The 20,420-nt window shown below is 36.3% G+C and overlaps 1 protein-coding gene across 2 annotated transcripts in view; it reads left to right on the plus strand.

Moving 5' to 3' along the window:
• LOC105214624 (nuclear pore complex protein Nup88) overlaps positions 1 to 19,168 on the plus strand; it is an 85,852-nt gene extending 66,684 nt beyond the window's left edge. The window contains exons 3-13 of one of the 2 annotated variants that reach the window (XM_054231158.1): positions 10,175 to 10,300; positions 13,552 to 13,807; positions 13,930 to 14,030; positions 14,104 to 14,272; positions 14,352 to 14,494; positions 14,569 to 14,672; positions 14,746 to 15,352; positions 15,415 to 15,574; positions 15,644 to 15,732; positions 18,870 to 18,973; positions 19,004 to 19,168. In XM_054231158.1, coding sequence (XP_054087133.1) covers positions 10,175 to 10,300; positions 13,552 to 13,807; positions 13,930 to 14,030; positions 14,104 to 14,272; positions 14,352 to 14,494; positions 14,569 to 14,672; positions 14,746 to 15,352; positions 15,415 to 15,574; positions 15,644 to 15,732; positions 18,870 to 18,933 — 1,819 coding nt within the window. In that variant the 3' untranslated portion in view covers positions 18,934 to 18,973; positions 19,004 to 19,168. Of the gene's footprint in view, positions 1 to 10,174; positions 10,301 to 13,551; positions 13,808 to 13,929; positions 14,031 to 14,103; positions 14,273 to 14,351; positions 14,495 to 14,568; positions 14,673 to 14,745; positions 15,353 to 15,414; positions 15,575 to 15,643; positions 15,733 to 18,869 lie in introns of both variants that reach the window. The other variant, XM_011188149.3, reaches the window with a different exon arrangement.
• Positions 19,169 to 20,420: the final 1,252 nt, after the last annotated feature.

Raw genomic sequence — 20,420 nt, forward strand, 5'->3', positions numbered from 1 at the left:
AAATGCTTCACTAGCTGATGGTCCAGCGTCTACTTCATCAGCAGAAAGTCCTTCTTCCACTTCCACTTCGCGGGGGGAAGTCAGTGTAGGCACAACGGCAAGTTAAGACAAGTCAAGTCAAGACTTGACGCGCAAACACTGGCTTCGCGGGGGGAAGAATACTAGCGCACTTAGACTTTTTTGGACAATTTTTTGTGTTTCGGATAATCGGCGATTCGGATAGTCGGAGTTCGGATAATTGGAGTTCTACTGTATTTTAAAATGAACCCACGCAAGAAACGGGAAGTACATACGTACAAATGTATGGGAGAGCGTGTATAAGTGTGTAAAAACTTATAACTTTTGAAATGTTTGTTTAAACCCGTGCAAAGCCGGAGCGGTTAGCTGGTATTATATATAATTTCGAGCAGACACAGAGTCTGTATGAATGCTTCCAATATTAAACATAACTATAAGATGCATTTTGAACTGCTTTTGGGTTCTAGAAAACGCTAGGCAACCGTAAATCATTGTGGCCGTCCAAATATAGGTCCTGAAGATGAGGACTTCATTATCTCTGTTGGCGCGCAACAAAAAATAATTATATAAGTTATCTAATTAAAATTCAAAGCATTTTATTTACTAAAATGCAACTTTGTCAATATATCAAAAAATTACACATCTACATTAAAATGCAGCACTGCTGATCTATTACATTGTTAATGTACACAAAAACGCGACCTTGTAGATGTATGTCCCGCTATTCATAGTATGTTCGAGTCCGCCTTTGGCTTGCCCTTTTGCGTTGTCTCATTCCTTTTTAATTCGTTGGCGGAGTGGTACATACGACTACAAGAAGCACAATTATTTTAGCGCGCGTAAATGTATATATTGTATTTGAACTAAAATTGTAACTGAAATTAAATATAATACGAAACCGCTTAAAATCCGTGTTTAACTCTGCCACCCGCCAACAATCTCGGTAAAAATACAAAAAAAAAGGTAACGTTTCTAGAAATACTCTAACTTGAATCAACTCAAAGTCCAGATCCTGTATGACTTACAAACAACTGATAAGTATTTTTTAAATCGCTCTTTAACAAACTCTCCTTTTCACTATAACGTCATGTGAATCAGGAATCCAAATGCTATCTTAGATGGCTTGACATTTCTCTGAAAAAGACTCTTTTGTTGGAACCATAAAACAAAATTCTGGAATTTTTATGACAAATTCTCTAACCGAAACAAATCCTTTGGATTACCTTCTTCTTTGATCGGACATTTAAAAAAAAGACAAATTCATGGATTAGACCTTGAAGAAAGGCGAGCTTTTACTATCGCAAGACCATCGCTGACTGCAGTTTAGCTTCTTTGACGATGTGAATTAAATTCAAAATGTAGTTATAAATTATACGCATACACTCACATGTAGAATAATTACATTTATTTCGTACTCATATCCGGTATCTATTTAAACTCATATGCAGCTGCTTGGCAGCCGCAACTCGCTTGCTAATTCCCTCGACAGCGTCATCTTGCACTCGCTAGTATGTGCATATGCTTGTGTGTGTGCTTTTAGTACGCCATTCCATATTTTATTTCATTTGATGGCACATTTTTTAACGCCTTTGTGCCGTAAATCGCATGTGTCCTTTCGCGGCGACGGCAGCAGGACATATTCTTCATTATGTAAATGCACGTTTTACACGATTTTTATGTGTGTGGCTCAGCACGCTGACCGCTGCTTTGGCATATTTTTTACAACATTTTGCATATTTTATTTTTTACAGTATTTTTTTGTATATTTTCACTTGCTTCTAACCATATTCATTTGCACTTGTTTATCTCACTGTTTTTTATGCTCCATCTCTCTCCTCCGCACATTTAGTTTCCTTTTATTTATTTGCGTGGCATGTGTGTGTGTGTGTTTTGGGTGTTTTTAGCATATTACAAATGTGAGTCGGGGATTTCTGTGTGTGCAGTCTATAAAATTTAAGCTCTAACAGATTTGTAGTAGCTTGTTGTTATCCCTTTTTGCTCGCGTCTCATCTCATTTGCCAACTCGTTTCTGGCGTTTCGCTTCGTCCGCTCTAACTGTCAATGTATTTTATCGCATGTTTTTAAAAGCCGTTTTAAAAATTAAAAGCACGTCCTAAGTCCACATTTGGTCAGCGTCTTTTACCGTTATTACAGTGGTGCACATGGGGAGTGGCAGTGATGGATCAAAGGTTGACAAAACATCTTCTGTTGCTTGAAAACCCAAAAAACAACCTCCAGTGCTGCTTCAACTCAGCGCTCAGTAGCTGCGTACGTGTTCTCTAAATAATATGCCAGCTAAAAAAGTAGTGGTCTCTAACCTATTCAAGTCCAGCGCCCAGGTGGCTGACAGTTTCTTTTGGCTGTACTGAATCCAGCTGACGTCTAGTTAAACCTCATTTTTGCGGTTGCGTTTACTTTGTCGAACAATATTTCTACTCACTTTAGTTCTGTGTAATGAACCAATAAACAATTCCCGTGTAATTTTTAGACGACAATATCTTCTTTTTTTAAATAAGAACTCTTCGTTTTGTTGTAGTTTGTTGAAACATTCCAGAAATTGTTCTGAACTGTCCTATGCCACATAAAAAATCGTCTTGTGTTGACTTTATTCAGATCTCACTGTCACATGGTTTCCATAGATGCCTCGTATGTGTCTTTTATTTAGCGTCATGTGACCTATCTTGAGATTGAGACAACTATAGGCACTAGTGGGACCAGCATACAATCAATATTACAAGATTATTTCATTGTAAAACAATTTGACAAACATCCTGACAGGTGATGAATCGTGGATTTACGCGTATGAGTCCGAAAGAAGACTGTAGACTGTCGCAACAATTTCACTAGAACAACGCAGAATAGTAAATTCTGAATGATTTTTTTGTGAATCTCACACAACGAATGAAAAACAGCATTTTTGAGCACTCAAAAAAAACATCGATCTTATGAGTCATCCACCATTTAGTCCAGGCTTGGCACGCGATTATCGATTATAATATTAGTGTTAGATAATAATCTCGAAATATAAAAGCCTACCCCTCGTATACTCGTTTAGTTAGTGTAGATTAGATTTAGATTATATAGTGAGGATTGCACCGCGACCTAAGGTCTATTGTGCCCTCTCCAGTTATCACATATAGGTTGACGTCACGTTAAGAAATCTTAAAAGTGTTGCAGGGCTGATGCATGCGATACTTTCTATTTGGGGATAAAGAGCCCCGATTGTCTGTCCCCTTTCCTGCGCGATCGCCGGGCAGTCAAGGAGTAAGTGCTCTGGTGTCTCCGCCTCTGAATCGCAGAATCGGCAAAGATCCGACGAGTGGATTCCCATTTTGTGCAGGTGACACCGTAGTCTGCAGTGGCTGGTATATAATGCCACTAATTGTCTCACTTTGTTCCTGGGGAACGCCATTAACTGTTTGAATCTTTTCAGATTGTATCCTCCCAGGAACAGTTTGGAGTGACGAAGTCCCTGCATGTGTAACCAACAGCGATTCCTGCTTGCTGCCTCCTCCTCTTTCAGGCGGGTTATAAGAACATGCCGACCAACCACGATAAAGGGCTCTGGCCCGATTGGGCTGGTGGCCGCGGCCTTCCTTGCTAGTTGGTCCGCGAATTCGTTTCCCTGTATTCCTTTATGCCCTGGAACCCAAGCTAGGGTTATGCTGTTATTGCTGCAAATCCTATTCAAAGTATCTATGCAGTCCATGACCAGCCCCGAGTCCACCTCGAAGGATGATAGTGCCTGGAGAGCTGCTTGGCTATCGCTGATAATGGCTATGTTAATTATCTGTTTAGTTGAAGAGAAAATCCATATCGTCGTCGTTTTCGGACTCCATCTTTTTGGAGTTCTTCCGAATATCCGGTTTTCAGTGTAAGGCTTGTATATTTCTTGTTTCTTGTCTTTCTGATTGAATATCATATCTTGCACTCATCCAATTTTGGATCAACCTATATACTACACAGTCAATCCGAAATGAACTGAAACAGACATATATTGATACTTTGCGGAGAACTGAATTTAGCACTCAAAACATCAATCAACCCAATCTGGTAGATATTGAAACACTCCAATATTGCTAGATTGTAGGTCAATCAAATTCGACAAGTTTTGACCGACCTGTAAATAACAATTTATAATTAGATGAATTCGACATAAAATAAAGAGAATTTGTATTCATTTAAATGTGAGTAGTTCCGACCAAGATTTGCAGAAACATCGATGCAATCGAAGTTATTCGATAAATTCGATGCTGAAATAGTGCACAAGGACCCCGAAGAAACAAATTCTGTAGAAAAAAATGTTAAACATTCCTCCTTACCTTCCATAGTATTTTTGACGTCCATTAGATTGCATATGCGTTATTTGAATAGCAAGAGAATACCAAGAGATTGCAGAAAATAAAAAAATGAAGCTTTTTCGCTGTTACCAGCATATTTTATTAGCGTGTAGAGTGCACTTTGCGTATTTTTTAACACACACAGCCATCTTTTGGTACATATTAGGAACCACAATACTTTTTTATTCTTTTCTTTGAATTTATTTTCTTTTTATTTTGTGCCGAAATACTTTTTGCACCCACTGTCTCTGCGTAAAGACGACGCATTAGCAAGCAGTAGAGTGCATTTGTGGCAGCGGAACATAATTTTAAATAAAATTAAAATTATTAGCCGAAATAAAAGGCCAACGTCCGCTGGTGGCGCTCTACAAACACACGCACTCACATGTCCTGCGGCAAATGCGCATAATGAGCAGCAACCGCTACTGTCACTGTAACCGCAACCGAAGCTGCTCATATACGCTTGCTTAAGGGCGTTGGTGAGCGAATAAAAAAAAATCGCTAAAAATTTGTAGATTTTCACTCGAAAAAAATTCAGCAAAAAAGTTAGTGATGCGCTGGTGGCTGCTTAGCATAACGTACAACTTAGCATACATGTCTATCTATGTGTGCGCGCACGCCAACTGGGTGTCATTACCAAAGATTTGTTGCGCTAAATATATGCGTATTAATGTGGAAATGTCTGTATTTAACTGTATGTATTAATATGTATGTGTGTGTGCGCGTCCGCTGTCCATTTGCTTTTGACCGCGTTGCGTTGTCCGCCACGGCTTATTCTATACCAGTACATGCATAAAAGCGCCATTTAAAAGTATCAGTTGCACGCTTTTGTTGTTGTACTCTTTTTGGCAGCGCTCATTTCTTTTCTTGTTTTCGGTTTTGCCTTACATTAACCGTTTTTTATGCGCTTTCAAATGTGCTTTATGGCAATCTTTTACATTCATTTGACATTTTTTCGCGCATATCCTTGAGTTGGGATGATGCTGGTCTTACAATTACATGTGTATGTGTGTTTGAGGAAGCTGCTTGCATATTAGAAATGTATATGTGTGCGTATCCGCATGTGTCACATGTCCAATGAAGTTGTATCCGTTCACACAAAAAAAGAAAAGAAAAAAAATTGCATACCACTAAAGGGTGGAGCCATCATTAAATATGCAAATTATTAAGGGTTGTTTTGTCAACAATTGTCGCAAATTAGCAGTGAAAAGAGTTATAAGTCTCCAAACATATGCGAGCAATATTAAATATTAGTCTTAATAAGGTTGTTGTAATTTTTTTCTAAACTAAATTTTTTCTAAGATTTGGGTTTTGAAAGGTCTGAAACTAAATGGTTTAACAAATATATAAATTTTTCTTAAAAAATACTTATATTTATAATTTTCAACATTTTCTGAACTAATTTCATATATCGTAGTACAGTGCGTATGAGTAACATTTACTAAAATAATATTTTGCACGCAATTTGAGACATTTTTTATTACTAAAAACGAATATTATTGATATTTTATTTGAACAACACAGTTGGAATAAACATGTAAAATGTTTGAAGGAACAATTTTATAATAAAAATAAACAAATCTGCAATAAAATAAGCCTCATTTCAGTCGCTAAATATCTTACCAACGAGTATTATCTTGATAAAAATGCGCTGAAGCTTATATCAGGGGAATACGATGGATGTAAGGAAGCAATTCGAAGGCAGTTTCAAGCAATTTTACTATCAAAATTAATTAGTTTATGACAAAGTGAATCCGTTGATTTTGAGCTTGTTAGGCATCCAATTTGCATAGAGCTTTAGGATATTCGAATATTTATCCTATATCGTCAACGTGTGTATGCCTTTGATATATTTGAAGTATCCTCTTTTTTATTATATTGTTGATTATTTTGCTTTTCAAAACAAGTTTTTACTGAAGTGATCATGTAAAGATCACGGAATTTGGCAAAGTACTTTTTTCCAGTATTTCTTTATTTATTGGATCTGCTCGTTTAAAGCCTAACGATAAGTACTAAAATCTTAAATTTATTTAAAACTAGACATGCTCAAGGAGATGTGCGAAAGCTGTTTAGGTAATATGTTCCTCTCTATTAGGATGGCAGATATCTTCTTTTTAAACGTATTAGATTTCAGGAATGTACCAAGGCATTGGCCAATGGACTTGTATGTTCACGGAGTTTAAATATATATTTCTTTCTGCTGTCCTCTACACCAAAGTAAAATTTGGAATAAAGGATCGCAATAGGAGGGGGCATATTTGGATGTAATTTTTTTGGGGAAGTGGGCGTGGCCCCGCCCACAAATCGGTTATTTGTATTTAACTCGCACACCAATAAAGCTATATAAACCAAACTTTTTGCAGTCGGTTCTCTTACGTACCCCTTCACACACCATGAAAATAGTTGAAATCGGATAATAACCACGCCCACCTCCCATACAAAGATTAGGTTGAAAATTACTAAAAGTGGGTTAACTAACTAACGAAAAACGTCAAAAATACAAAATTTTGCAGGAGAAATAGCAGAAGGGAGCTGTGCTCAGATTTTTTTACAAAATGGAAAATGGGCGTGGCATCGCTCACTTATGGGTCAAAAACCATATCTCAGGAACTAATCTACCGATTCGAATGAAATTCGGTAATTAATATTTTCTTGACACCCGATAACACGGACAAAAAATGGGCGAAATCGGTTCACAACCACTACTACTTTCCTTATGACTCAATTTTGAAATCCATCTTATTCCTTCACTTTATAATGTAAACATAAGGAACCAATGAAGATAGCGGAATAAAACTTTACACAAATAGTGCATTTCATCTCCGGCTTCACTTGTGAAAAAATTGTCGAAAACGGACCGTAACTTTTCAAGGCCCCAGATATCGAACATGTTGAACTCAGCGCCTAAGGTTAAATTTTAACCGAAAATATGGGTAAATCTCTCAGATAATTTAATGTAATTCAGAGGAAATTGTTTTCTTCTAATAGTGTGTCCAAAAATTATTAAAATCGGGACATAACATCTCCATATACCTCATTGTAGGTTTTTCAAAAGTATCTTCTCCTAGCTCCCATATACCTAATTATAGATTTTTCAAAAATACGATGAACTTTATTCCACATATATGTATTGGTTAATATGTGAGCTATCTTAGCAAAATTAAGTGAGCATATAGTCTTGGGTATAGTGTACCTTGCTGATGAAAATGAATGAAATCGGTTCAGGAATTACCTCAGCCCTCATATCTATATATGACGATTTTCTTCAATAAATTGCGAGAGTATAAAATGTTAGGTTGCACCCGAACTTAGCCTTTCCTTACTTGTTGTATGTATTTTTTTGTTTTCAAATAAAATATACAAAAACTGCCATCGGCCGAAGTGTAATCTCTCACGAACCCTGTATCTTTTGCAGGATCAGTTACATATATTTTTATTTATTATTATAGGAGTAATAAATTTTTTTCCTAAATATTCAATAGAAAATCAATCGGAAGGACTGAAATTTAAGTTATGCATTTACAATATTGCCTGAAAAAATTTCTCAAAATTATATGTATTACGTTTTGATTATTCGTCTTTTCAAGCTGATTGAATAGATGCTGTATAAAATATAAGTATAGATATCTAGGGTCTTATGAAGTATGGGGTAGCTTAATTTGAGCTAAGGGCTTCAGCACATTTCCGGCGGTTTTCACATCCATTAGACGTACATACATATATATCGTCTTTAAAAACTGTGGTTTTTACGATGTATATTTTTTAACCCCATTCCTCATCTTATGTAGACCCTGTTTTCCAAAAACTCCTTAAATAGTAGTAGAACTATTTTTGAAGTTCAGATTGGAATACCTTTTGTTCGCCATAGACAGCACTTGACGCTATGTCCGGGCTATATAGTGGATGCGATAAAACCTCCCATCCGAGCCCCCGTAGCTTTTGACGAGTCATCAACGAAGTGTGTGGTCTGGCGTTGTCCTGGTGGAACACTACACCCTTCCTATTGGCCAATTCTGTACGCTTCTGGTCGATCGCCTGCTTCAAGCGGTCCAGTTGTTCTAACTCCCATCTCCTGGGTGATGTCACGAGATACCACATGCCGGTCTAAATCGATGTTTTCTATGATTTGATCGGCATTCGTCATCACAGGTCTTCCGCCGGCTGGATTATCCATGGTGTCGTTTTCACCCGCTCTGAATAGTTGAAACCGTTCCTCCACAGTTCGGAGTGATAGAAAACACCATTAATCCCACAAAACGTTTCTCTAGCGGATTTGCCTTTAACGAAGGAAAACTTTAAAGTAGCGAGAATTTCGGCGTTAGTGCACTCCATGTTTACTCGTCTATAGCTGTTCATAACAAACTTATCATGCATAGCGACATTTTGTAGGTTATGTCAGGACCTTTCAAAGATGTATAGTATTCCCAGATACGAGCACTGTAGCGCTTTATACATACCCGGGAAATTCAAAGGACAAAAAGGCGAAAGGATATTTGACAACCTAATATATATTTAAATATTATGAGTGTTATCAAATTTGGCTTTTCTAGCATTAACAATTATCTGTCAATTATCAATATATATAATTTATCTTTAATTTGAAGTATTTCATATTTCTTTAATTCTAATAAATTCCATGATTCTAACATTTTTCTTAGAAATATTATTGCTAAAGCAATAAAATGTTCTACAAGAAATTGTTGTTGGTTTGTATTGGAGGTTGTTAAGTAAATGCAACAATGTTTGTGGATACATGAGGACTTGGCTTAGCAGTCTAAGTGTGATCCTTATCTTGAGAATCAGCCATAGAACTCATCTTAACTTTGATCGTATTTCTAAAAAGAAAAATGATAAGAGTATTGTTGAAGGGAAAAAGTGTTAATAAATATAATGCTTCCAAGAAAAAATTAAATGAACGATATTTCTTGGCTTCAACTTACACATTTACAAACGCATACAAGCCGACTTTTAGGCGCTTATCAGTGCGTAAACACTACAACTATAGAAATAATTAAAGCAAAGGCTTAGCAAAAAAGATAATGCATAAGTGGCTTCACATATGAGTTGGTGAGTGTGTGTGTATAATTTCTTGCTAAGTTTATGCATAATTTAACACACTAAGGCATACGTGTGTGAGTATTCTTTCAAGCACTTAAGACACTCTTACGCCTACTAACTGCTAGGCTTGGTTGACTTCCGCGAAGCATTATGAAAATTTTCGCGCATAAATTGAGCTTATCAAAATTGTGGGCGTGGAAAAATGTGTATTTTTGTTGGCATATATGCACATGTGTTGTTGTAAATATGAGTTTACTTTTTATCCAGCAAATGTCGCTAGTTCAGGTAAATTAACTCATTTAACACGCCTCCCTTGGGTTTATAGGCGCATTGCAGCTTTTGAAGCATGCCAAGGAAGCCTCGTTGTTTGGTACCGTTATAATTTTATATTTTTTTCTACTTCTTATATTTCTTAATTGTGTGTGTGGCAGGCAAGTAAATAGTGTTTGTTGGCTCAAAAGCGGCTTTCCTAAGTGAATTTATGCGCTAACATTTTAAACCGCATTAAGCCAACAAAAACTATATAATTTAGCTGGATGGCAGGCAGCTTGTGTAAGCCACAATTTTTGGCTAATGAAATAAACATTCATATTTTAACTGCTTAAATGTTTTACCATATTGTTGTTTTTGTAGTTGTTTTCTTTTCAGCTTCCTAACTACTATCTTTTTGTGTAATTTCTTGTTAATTGTTTTCCCCAATTTTTTTTCGTTCTCTAATTTCGCCTGTTAGTCTCACTCTTTGCTTTTTTTCTTTGCAGCGCATTTAATTTGGACTCGCTACTGTTTAGCAACAATCCCCACCTGGAACTGCGTCAGTTGCGTTGGCATCCATTTTCGCCTACCGACTCGCATCTGCTCGTACTGCTCTCGGACAATACAATACGGTAAGTGTTGCAGTGTATTTTCTAATCCAAGCGTTTAATTTATTGTTTAGTTGGTGGGCCGCAATGCACTACAATGGTGGCGTGAAATAATTGTCTGCTGGAAAAAATACGAAAATGCTAAAGTGTCAAAAATGATATAGTAATGGATCTTTATATATTAAAAATTAATATATATTATTATTATGCTGAAAAGGGGCAACCAAATTTTTTTTCGAGGTTTTTAAATTTCAATATATTACTTTTGTTAAAATTTGAGTTAAATTGTTTGAAATCTAGTAAAAACTTCATTAGAAGTATTAATTGTCTTCAAAAACTATGGAATTTTTATATTCTCGCAACCTGTTGCACAGAATATAATAGTTTTGTTCACCTAACGGTTGTTTGTGTCACCAAGAAATATAAGAGTTAGATATGGGGTTATGTATACATAAATGATCAGGATAACGAGTGGATTTGAAATCCGGATGTCTGTCCGTCCGTCTGTCCGTGCAAGCGATAACTTGAGTAAAAATTAAGATATCTTAATGAAACTTGGCACACTTATTTCTTGGCACCATAGGAAGGTTGCTTTCGAAAATAAGCAAAATCGGACCATTGCCACGCCCACAAAATGGCGAAAACCGAAAACACATAAAGTGCCATAACTAAGCCATAAATAAAGCTATGGAAATAAAATTTGGAACATAGGATCACATTAGGGAGGGGCACACTTGGATGTAATTGTTTTTGAAAAGTAGGCGTGACCACGCCCCCAAATAGGTTTTTTATATATAACTCGTAAACCAATAAAGCTATACAAACCAAAGCAGTCATTTATTTTAGTCATTTCCTTATACAGTCCAAAAATGAAAGGAATCTGATAATAACCACGCCCACCTCCCATACAAAGGTTAGGTTGAAAATTACTAAAAGTGCGTTAACTCACTAACGAAAAACGTCAGAAACACCAAATTTTACATAAGAAATGGCAGAAGGAAGCTGCACTCAGATTTTTTTACAAAATGGAAAATGGGCGTGGCGTCGCCCACTTATGGGTCAAAAACCATATCTCTGGAACTACCAGACAGATTTCAATGAAATTCGGTATATAATATTTTCTTGACACCCTGATGATAGGTGTGAAAAATGGACAAAATTGGTTCACAACCACGACAACTTCCCATATAACTAATTTTTGAATTTCATCTTATTCCTTCACTTTATAATATATACATTAGGAACCAATGAAGAAATAAAACTTTACACAAACACTGTATATGATCTGTTGCATCACTTGTGAAATTGTCAAAATCGAACTTTCAAGGCCCCTGATATCGAACATGAAGAACTCAGTGCCTAAGGGTAATTTTTCCCCGAAAATATACTTAGGTAAATCCCTCAGATATTTTAATGTAATTCATTCCCTCTGAATTTTTTTCTCATAACAGTTTCTCTCTGTACCTGAAATGGTAAAAATCGGGTCATAACTTCCCCCAGATCCCATATACCTAATTATAAGTAATATTAAATTAAGTGAGCGTATAGTCTTCGATACGTTGTATCTTGGTGGTGAAAACGAGTGAAATCAGTTCATTAATTACCTCAGTCCCCATATACTATTTATGATGATTTTCGTTATTCTATTGAACTTTATGCCGAATAAATGGGTCGAATTGTGTTATCTGTATAAAATTACATCAATAAATTGCGAGAGTATAAAATGTTCGGTTACACCCAAACTTAGCTCTTCCTTACTAGTTTTCAGGTATATTTTTCTAATAAATTTTAACTCTTTTCCTCGTTTTCCGTAGCCTTTTGGACCTACATTAGAAAAACTCCTTAAAAAGTAGTTTCAAGAAAATTTATTATTATATAAACTAAGGGGTTCCATGTAATGAGCTCCAAAAATCTGATATTCATTCATAAACATTAAGTGCTGAACACAAAGACGACGACACAACACGACGTATCGACGGATGATCACAAATGTTGCTTTAAAACCTACGTCTTGAACATTTTGAAGACGGCAGCGACATATCAAACAGAAAATTTCATTGTTGCCGTACTAAAATCTTTCACTTCAATAAAATTTACATATTTAGTTTAAAGTGAAATTATTTGTGCAAAATATGTAAAAATAGGTCGATTTATTTGTTTTAAATAACCGATTGTTATTATAAATTATTTATCAAAGCTATTTTACGCTTCTGCTGCTTCAAAATAACGGCATACTTGTTAGAACTTTGAATAATTTTACATTTCACATAATAGTGGCAGCTCTACAGCGGCCATTGTCGTCGGCAAAATTAGAAACATTTCTAATTTAGCGACATCGAAGACTTCAACCCTTTTGTCGCGAAGTCGTGCTGTTGTCTAAAAATCTGTGCCCATAAGAACGCGTGTATTTTAATATTTGACAGATGTCGCTCGTCGTTGTCTATGTGTTCAGCACTTTAATTACGACGGTTTCATTAAGAGTAGGAGGCCAAGGACTGTAAAAAAATGTTCTCAAAGTTTTGGGAACTTACATTTTTTTATTTAGCAAACATATTTTTGCAAAACATTATTCAGAAAATGTTTCTAGGGGTCCCAAAGATCAGTATCAATCTGTTTTTAATTTATTTAACGAAAATAGTATTTAGCTCCGTCTATTTTGAATGTTAATCCTAGAGCAAGAGGATCTGTGAATGAGATTTACTCAGTTCTAGGGAGCTTACTTTTTACGAAGACACTATATTGGACTCAGTTTCATGTTTAGCACTTTGAGTGATTTTAATATGAAATTCCCAATTGAAAGCTTTTGCCCTCACGAAGCTTGTTTAATATCTTATTCACCGGAAACAGTAGTAATACGTGACACCCAGTTCTTGCTTCAGTTTTATTGTTAATGAAAGTTTGGCGCAGTTAAACCTTTCGGTTCTTTCTAACATTACACTCTAAAGGGGCAATGAAATACTATGAGCACTCTATAAAATGATTAAAAGAACCAAATTATATGTATATTGAAGTTTATAGATCCAAAGTTTTTACAGGAAATAATGCTTACACATCATAAAAGCTTCTAGTGTAAGTGAAAGCTTTCACAATATATAATTGTATAATATAGTTGACGCTTATAGAAACTTTTGAACTTCAACAAAGCTTTTAGTGTATGTGAAAGCTTTATAGATGTTGTTAAGGTTATAAACAGAGTCTTCTATGAGTACTATATATAATACGTACATCATTTGAATTCATGTTCAATATTTATAATTATAACCTTCCATTTTCAGCGTTTATGACAATTCCACACTCCGTCACGTATGGAAAGTCGGTCCAGTGCCGATGAAGTCTGATAACAGTCTCAATAGCTCGACAGCGCTATCGCTTGGTGAATTTGCTGTAGATTTTGATATTGCACCCACTCTGGCTTCGAAGGAAGATGCAGTATTAAACTCATCAACTACCATTAATAACAACACCACGAAGGATACGTTAAATCACAGTCGAAATCTCTCGAAGGCCTTTAATGAGTCGGCTACAGGAAAGGTAAGTGGAGAATTTGCTGTCATTCAGCAGAGTCGATATTTTTATTGTATTATAGATAATATGTTTATAAGTTTCTTCAAAAAAAAAATGCATGCTAACCTCAATTTTTTGATAATTTCTAGCAAAATAACGCACGAAATAACGAACGTATTGAATGGCCTATTATTGTGTTGCGTGAGAACGGCAATATCTACGTACTAATGGCTGGACTAGATAGTCATAAGTAAGTTTTCACAATATAATACATATTTATATAAATTTATTTATAACAAGTTTTGCACTTTACTCTGCTGTAGACCACGCTTACAAGGCCCACTAACAATTACACCACATAGCAACGACAATTATGGCTTGGACTCATGTGCTATTTTAGTCATCCCCTCCTTGCCGCCAACACTGGTCATTGCCGAAGCGAATGGCACTCTGCATCATGCACTATTCCTTGAGGCGGAGGAAGCGGAGGAGGTTTGTAAAGCTAGCCGAGACTAATATTTTTATATACATAAGTGAGTATTTTACTAATAAAAATGCATTTCTCTTACAGTCTTTTAACGAAGTAGACGCCAGCTTGATCATACATCCATCTGAGTACACAATACATGTTCTGGAAACGGTTTTGCTGGAACTGGGTTTACCGAAGGATGACCCAAAATCCAAGACTTACAATTGTCCCATACATTTGAAACGGTTTGTATCTTTAATCTGATATTTCTTGGGAACTATATCACCTCACAACTTATTCGATCACTTCATATTTGCAGCGATTATATCAATGAGATGCGCTATTTCGCCTACCACAATGCCGGATTGCATGCGATAACCATCAATTTCATCGCCGAGCTGCAACGTTTCGTAGAAAGTGATGGTAAGTAATGGCAACACACATACCAAACTTATAAAAACAATAATTTATCATCTCTTTTCCTCCCCCTCCACAGTCGAATCCGACATCAGCCCACTCTCGACCGCCTCAAATGCCGAATATATTGTTTGCACTAAAATCGATGCCAGCGAACGCATCAACGCCGTACTCGGCTTCGTGCTACTCCAAATGCCTTCGGGCGTTGTACTACTACTCGGTAGTGGTGAAGTTATCAGTCTAAAACTAATCATCGATCCTAAAATACTTGTGGAAACAGTGAAAATTAAAGAGGAAACAGATAAATCATTGCAAAAATTGGAAGCCAAGTCTGAATTGGATCGCATGTTGGAGCCTTCCTTCGTCGATCACATCAAAAGCATGCTCAAGCGTGACGTTACACAGCCAATACTCTCAGTAGACAAAACTAGCACACCAACACCACAGGAGTGTTATGAGCTGCTCACACAAGCCATTGAGGTGCTGCGCACACAGTATTTGAAGCGCCACGAACTGGTGCGTGCTGAAATCACAAGGCGTGTCAACACTATAAAGTTGCGCAAAGAGCAGCAGGAGCATGAAATTGCCGATTTGGAGCAGGAGCGTGAGAATATACGTGAGACAGCGCATCGCCTGGCCGAGCGCTTTGAGGAGATCAGCGATCAGCAGGAGATCATAACGAAGAAGTGAGTAAAGTAAATGGAAATTATATTATACCTTGTTTATATAATCATTATTTTCTAAATAGATGCCAACATCTTGTGCGTCAGGCACATACCCGCCTACCCACCAATCCAATTGCCGATAAAGAATTCGCCCAGGAGGTGGAGCGTATCAATAAAGAGACTAAAGCTTTGACAAATGCTATGCAGAAGGCGCGCGATACCATCAACAAGCAAACGTATCATGTAATTATTTATATTATTTTAATATAAAAGTATTTGAGACAATTTAATATCGTTTTCTGTATCTTACAGATCTCCAAATATAATCAAACCGCTAAGAAGAAGACTTTCCATTTGCCAGAACGTCAGGAGCGGAACATTAAGGAGATACTTATGCAAATGTAAGTAAAAGATAATATATTAGAAATTTTTTCGAATTAGTTTAGCGTCACGTAGTTATTGTTTTGAGGAATACCATCAAACTGACAGCCTTTGATGGGATAAACATATATTTTTTCCACACTTTCAACCAAGAAGTGTTACCAAAGTCACTATCTTTCAAGCTAGCTGTAATCTGTAACAGATTAAGTACTTACTATTACCATCTTCTCGCTGAATATACCAGTAATGTATATGTACACTAGGGTGGCCCTTATTTTCCAAAGTATTCCGATTCTCGATCGCACCCCCTAGAAATATGCGAATAGCCCAAAAACTAGTATATACAAAGTTTTGGGTCAATCAAAAAAGGTTTAGAGGTTGCGCAAGGAGCTTGAAATCCTGAAAAATTAAGAATTTTTGCCATTTTTATGTCTCCATATTTCAAAGCCACACTATCTGGTTTCCATACCGTAATAAGATCTGCATTTTATTACCTTTCCAAAATTACCACAATCTTAAAAATCGGTCGATTGATGATAGAGTTACAGCAATACAAATATGAAAGTAAATTTAATGTGGTGCATTCTCAAGCGTCGCATGCTCGTGATATACCGTTATAACGGTTCTAATGTTATTCTTATTATCTTATTACGGTATGAAAAACCAGTAAGGGATAATGTGACTTTGAAATATGGAAGTCTGAGACATAAAAATGGCAAAAATTCTTATTTTTTTCAGGATTTCAAGCTCCTTGCGCAACCTCTAAACCTTATTTGATTGACCCAAAACTTTGTATGAACTAGGTTTTGGGCTTTTCGCATATTTCTAAGGGGTGCGATCGAGAATCCATATCCATTTTTATCCTCCATACAACTAAGGGCCACCCTAATTTACACCCGCTGAAAAATACTTAAGAACGATGCGTTGATAATCATATATGTTAACTTTTCCGTTTGGCTCAAAACAAAGTTTTAAAGTTTTTTATCCTAGGGATTTAAGGGGTTTTTATTAAAAATAATCTCTAATGACAAGAACTCAACATCGTTCTTAAGTATTTTTCAACGGCTGTATGTAATTAGCGTAGACCCCGCGAAGTGTTTATTGCCTAATCAATAATAGCTCGCTTTTGGTCTCTTTTTCTTGGCGCCAATTGGGAATACCAAGCGAAACCAGATCGCTCTCCCCTGATCTTTCCAACGGAGTGGTGATTTTCCTCTTCCTCTGCTTCCACCAAGGGGTACTGCATCGAACACTTTCAAAGCTGGAATGCTTTCGTCCATTCGGACAATATGACGTAGTCATCGTAGTTACCAGTAAAGATTTAGCAGAAAACCCACTTCATAAGTTGGTTCTAATTTAACTATCGGCTTCTCTTAAATGTCCTACTTCTGTTTTGTGCGCTAGTGATACAAATCACCTTGAATTTATAGGCTGGATCAGTCTGATAAACAATGAATCTTTAATTTGTATATAAAATGTAATATACAATATTTAAACTGAGGAATTTAATATTCAACTGTCAGATAAAAAAATAACATTTGAATCACTCTGTAACTGTTTACAATAGCCAAAACACACACCATACGTTTGTAATTTCTCTATGCATTGATTATTTGCTTGCAGTGTTTCTACACCCTGTGTTGACTGTACAGTACGCATAAAAAATATTTTTCTTTGATCAAATATTTTAACTTTAATTGCATTTTGTTAAAATAATTATAAAAATTAATAATTTATTCTGCTAAAACATAAATTAATTAACTATTTTTATACTCTCGCAACAAAAGTTGCTAAAGAGAGTATTATAGTTTTGTTCACATAACGGTTGTATGTAACACCTAAAACTGAACGAGTTAGATATAGGGTTATATATACCAAAGTGATCAGGGTGACGAGTAGATTTGAAATCCGGATGTCTGTCCGTCCTTCCGTCTGTCCGTCTGTTCGTCTGTGCAAGCTGTAACTTGAGTAAAAATTAAGATATCTTGACGAAACTTGGCACAAATATTCCTTGGCACCATAAGAAGATCAAGTTCGAAAATGGGCAGAATCGGACCATTGCCACGCCCACAAAATGGCGAAAACCAAAAACACATAAAGTGTCATAACTAAGCCCTAAATGAAGATATAAAATTTGCAATAAAGGATCGCACTAGGAGGGGGTATATTTGGATGTAATTTTTTTGGGGAAGTGGGCGTGTCCCCGCCCACAAATCGGTTATTTGTATTTAACTCGCAAACTAATATAGGTATATAATCCAAACTTTCTGCAGTCGGTTCTCTTACATACCCCACCACACACCATGAAAATTGTTTGAAATCGGATAATAACCACGCCCACCTCCAATACAAAGGTTAGGTTGAAAATTACTGAAAGTGGGTTAACCAACTAACGAAAAACGTCAGACACACTAAATTTTGCAGAAGAAATAGCAGAAGGGAGCTGTACTCAGATTTTTTTACAGAATGAAAAATGGGCGTGGCATCGCCCACTTATGGGTCAAAAACCATATCTCAGGAACTACTCAACCGATTCGGTATATAATATTTTCTTGACACCCTGATAACATGGACAAAAAATGGGCGAAATCGGTTCTCAACCACTACTACTTTTATTATAACTCAATTTTGAAATCCATCTTATTCCTTCACTTTATAATGTAAACATAAGGAACCAATGAAGATAACGGAATAAAACTTTACACAATTAGTGCATATCATCTCTGGCTTCACTTGTGAAAAAATTGTCGAAAACGGAAGATAACTTTTCAAGGCCCCAGATATCGAACATGTTGAACTCAGCGCCTAAGGATAAATTTTAACCGAAAATATGGGTAAATCTCTCAAATAATTTAATGTAATTCAGAGGAAATTGTTTTCTTCTAACAGTGTGTCCAAAAATTATTAAAATCGGGACATAACATCTCCATATACCTCATTGTAGGTTTTTCAAAAGTATCTTCTCCTAGCTCCCATATACCTAATTATAGGTTTTTCAAAAGTACGGTGAGCTTTATTCCGCATATATGTATTGGCTAAATTTCTTTAATAAATTGCGAGAGTATAAAATGTTCGGTTGCACCCGAACTTAGCCTTTCCTTACTTGTTTTATTTGGTAATTATAATTAATTTATTCTCCATTACTTTTCTTCTACAGCGCTGCCGAAGTGGACTCCCAAATTCGTGACGTCAAGCATATCAATCAACAACTTGGTGTTTAATAAAATGCCCAAAATCATAAAATTTTCATTACACTTATTACATTTAAATCGTAAAGGCTAAATAATAAGCCATTTAGTTTAGTTCTCTAGCGCAGAAAATGACATAACAATAATATTTGTTCTGTTTCTTTTTTGCTTTTTGTTCATTGATTTTTACTTTAATACATACATACATATTACATTCATATGATATGATTTATATTAAAATGCTCAAAATTGTCGAGTGCATAGTAAATTTAAAGTGTTTTATAATATTGTATCTTCAAAGCTCTAAAATAGTGATAAACCCATAACTTACCTTCTCAGCAATTTTTCGATGATGAGACCAAACAAATTAAGACTGCATCAGGTATAGAAAAGGTCCAAATTTTTATTGTTGTGTAACTAACTAATTTGGTTTCGTGTTTTTTTTTTTTTTTGAACCAATCAGATCACGATTATAACCTAACCTCTCGTCGCAGTCCCACAATGGTTCGAATGAGACTTAGTACAATAGTTAGACTCAAGCTCAGAAGGATTTGAGAAAATTACCGTATCAACGTTTGAATTATCTGTACAAGTTTTTGCTGTCTAAGAACTCAGAAAGCTTCTCTTTCCAAGGGCAAACCATAATGTCCAAATTAGCGAGACCAAATTAGCCTGATAGAGCGACCGGCTGTAAATCGACTGTAAATGTCACTAGCTGGCAGTAAATGGGGAAAGAAAAAATAAACGTTGCTGACATCTTACCAGTTGGTCGCAAACTATGGCCGCCTGGGTGCAATAGGGCGCAGATAATGAAGCTTCAGACTTGAATATCACGTTCCAAACAGTCACTGGTTGTCTCTTGATGTCTTGGGTCGAAAATCTAGACAACGAGTCCCGTATGTTTCCTGTTAAGGAGCGTAACGAAATTCTCTCCAAGCAGTTTATATTGGGATGCTTTCAAAGAAGTCACTTACTGGAAGCCGAACGGCCTCCCAGAGATATCAAGAGTACTTTTCTGAAATAAGAAGATGACATATAACAATATACCTTATCCTTGGAATCAATTCATTACACATTGCAAACACCGAGCTCAAGTTGCCTTGCGGAACTGGAGTAGCCCTCGCGCAACTTCGTTCTGGATACTGTAGTAGATTAAAGTCCAGACTAGACCCCGACATTTCCAACATATTGCTCACGTTCAATAAGTCTTCTCATCACAATAACCACTACCTTGCATGCCCAATTAAACCCGCACATCTAACGTTCCTTTCCCTTTGGTCCGACCCCGTCGAAACAACTCGTTTTTTGAGCTTCCCGTTAAATGATTTTGATGGCAATTGATTTATGCTTGTCACCAGGACTAGATAACCGCTACAACCACAACAATCGGCAGATATTTTTTGGATGTAGTATGCGGCTTGATAAAATAAGGGGTTTTCAAATGGGGCGCTACAAAAGTAGACCGACAAAGACAGCAAACGACGCTATATATTTTCCCGCTCTTTTGATATTTTTCTTCA

The sequence above is a fragment of the Zeugodacus cucurbitae genome, chromosome 5 (genome assembly GCF_028554725.1).
Source record: "Zeugodacus cucurbitae isolate PBARC_wt_2022May chromosome 5, idZeuCucr1.2, whole genome shotgun sequence".
NCBI lineage: Eukaryota > Metazoa > Arthropoda > Insecta > Diptera > Tephritidae > Zeugodacus > Zeugodacus cucurbitae.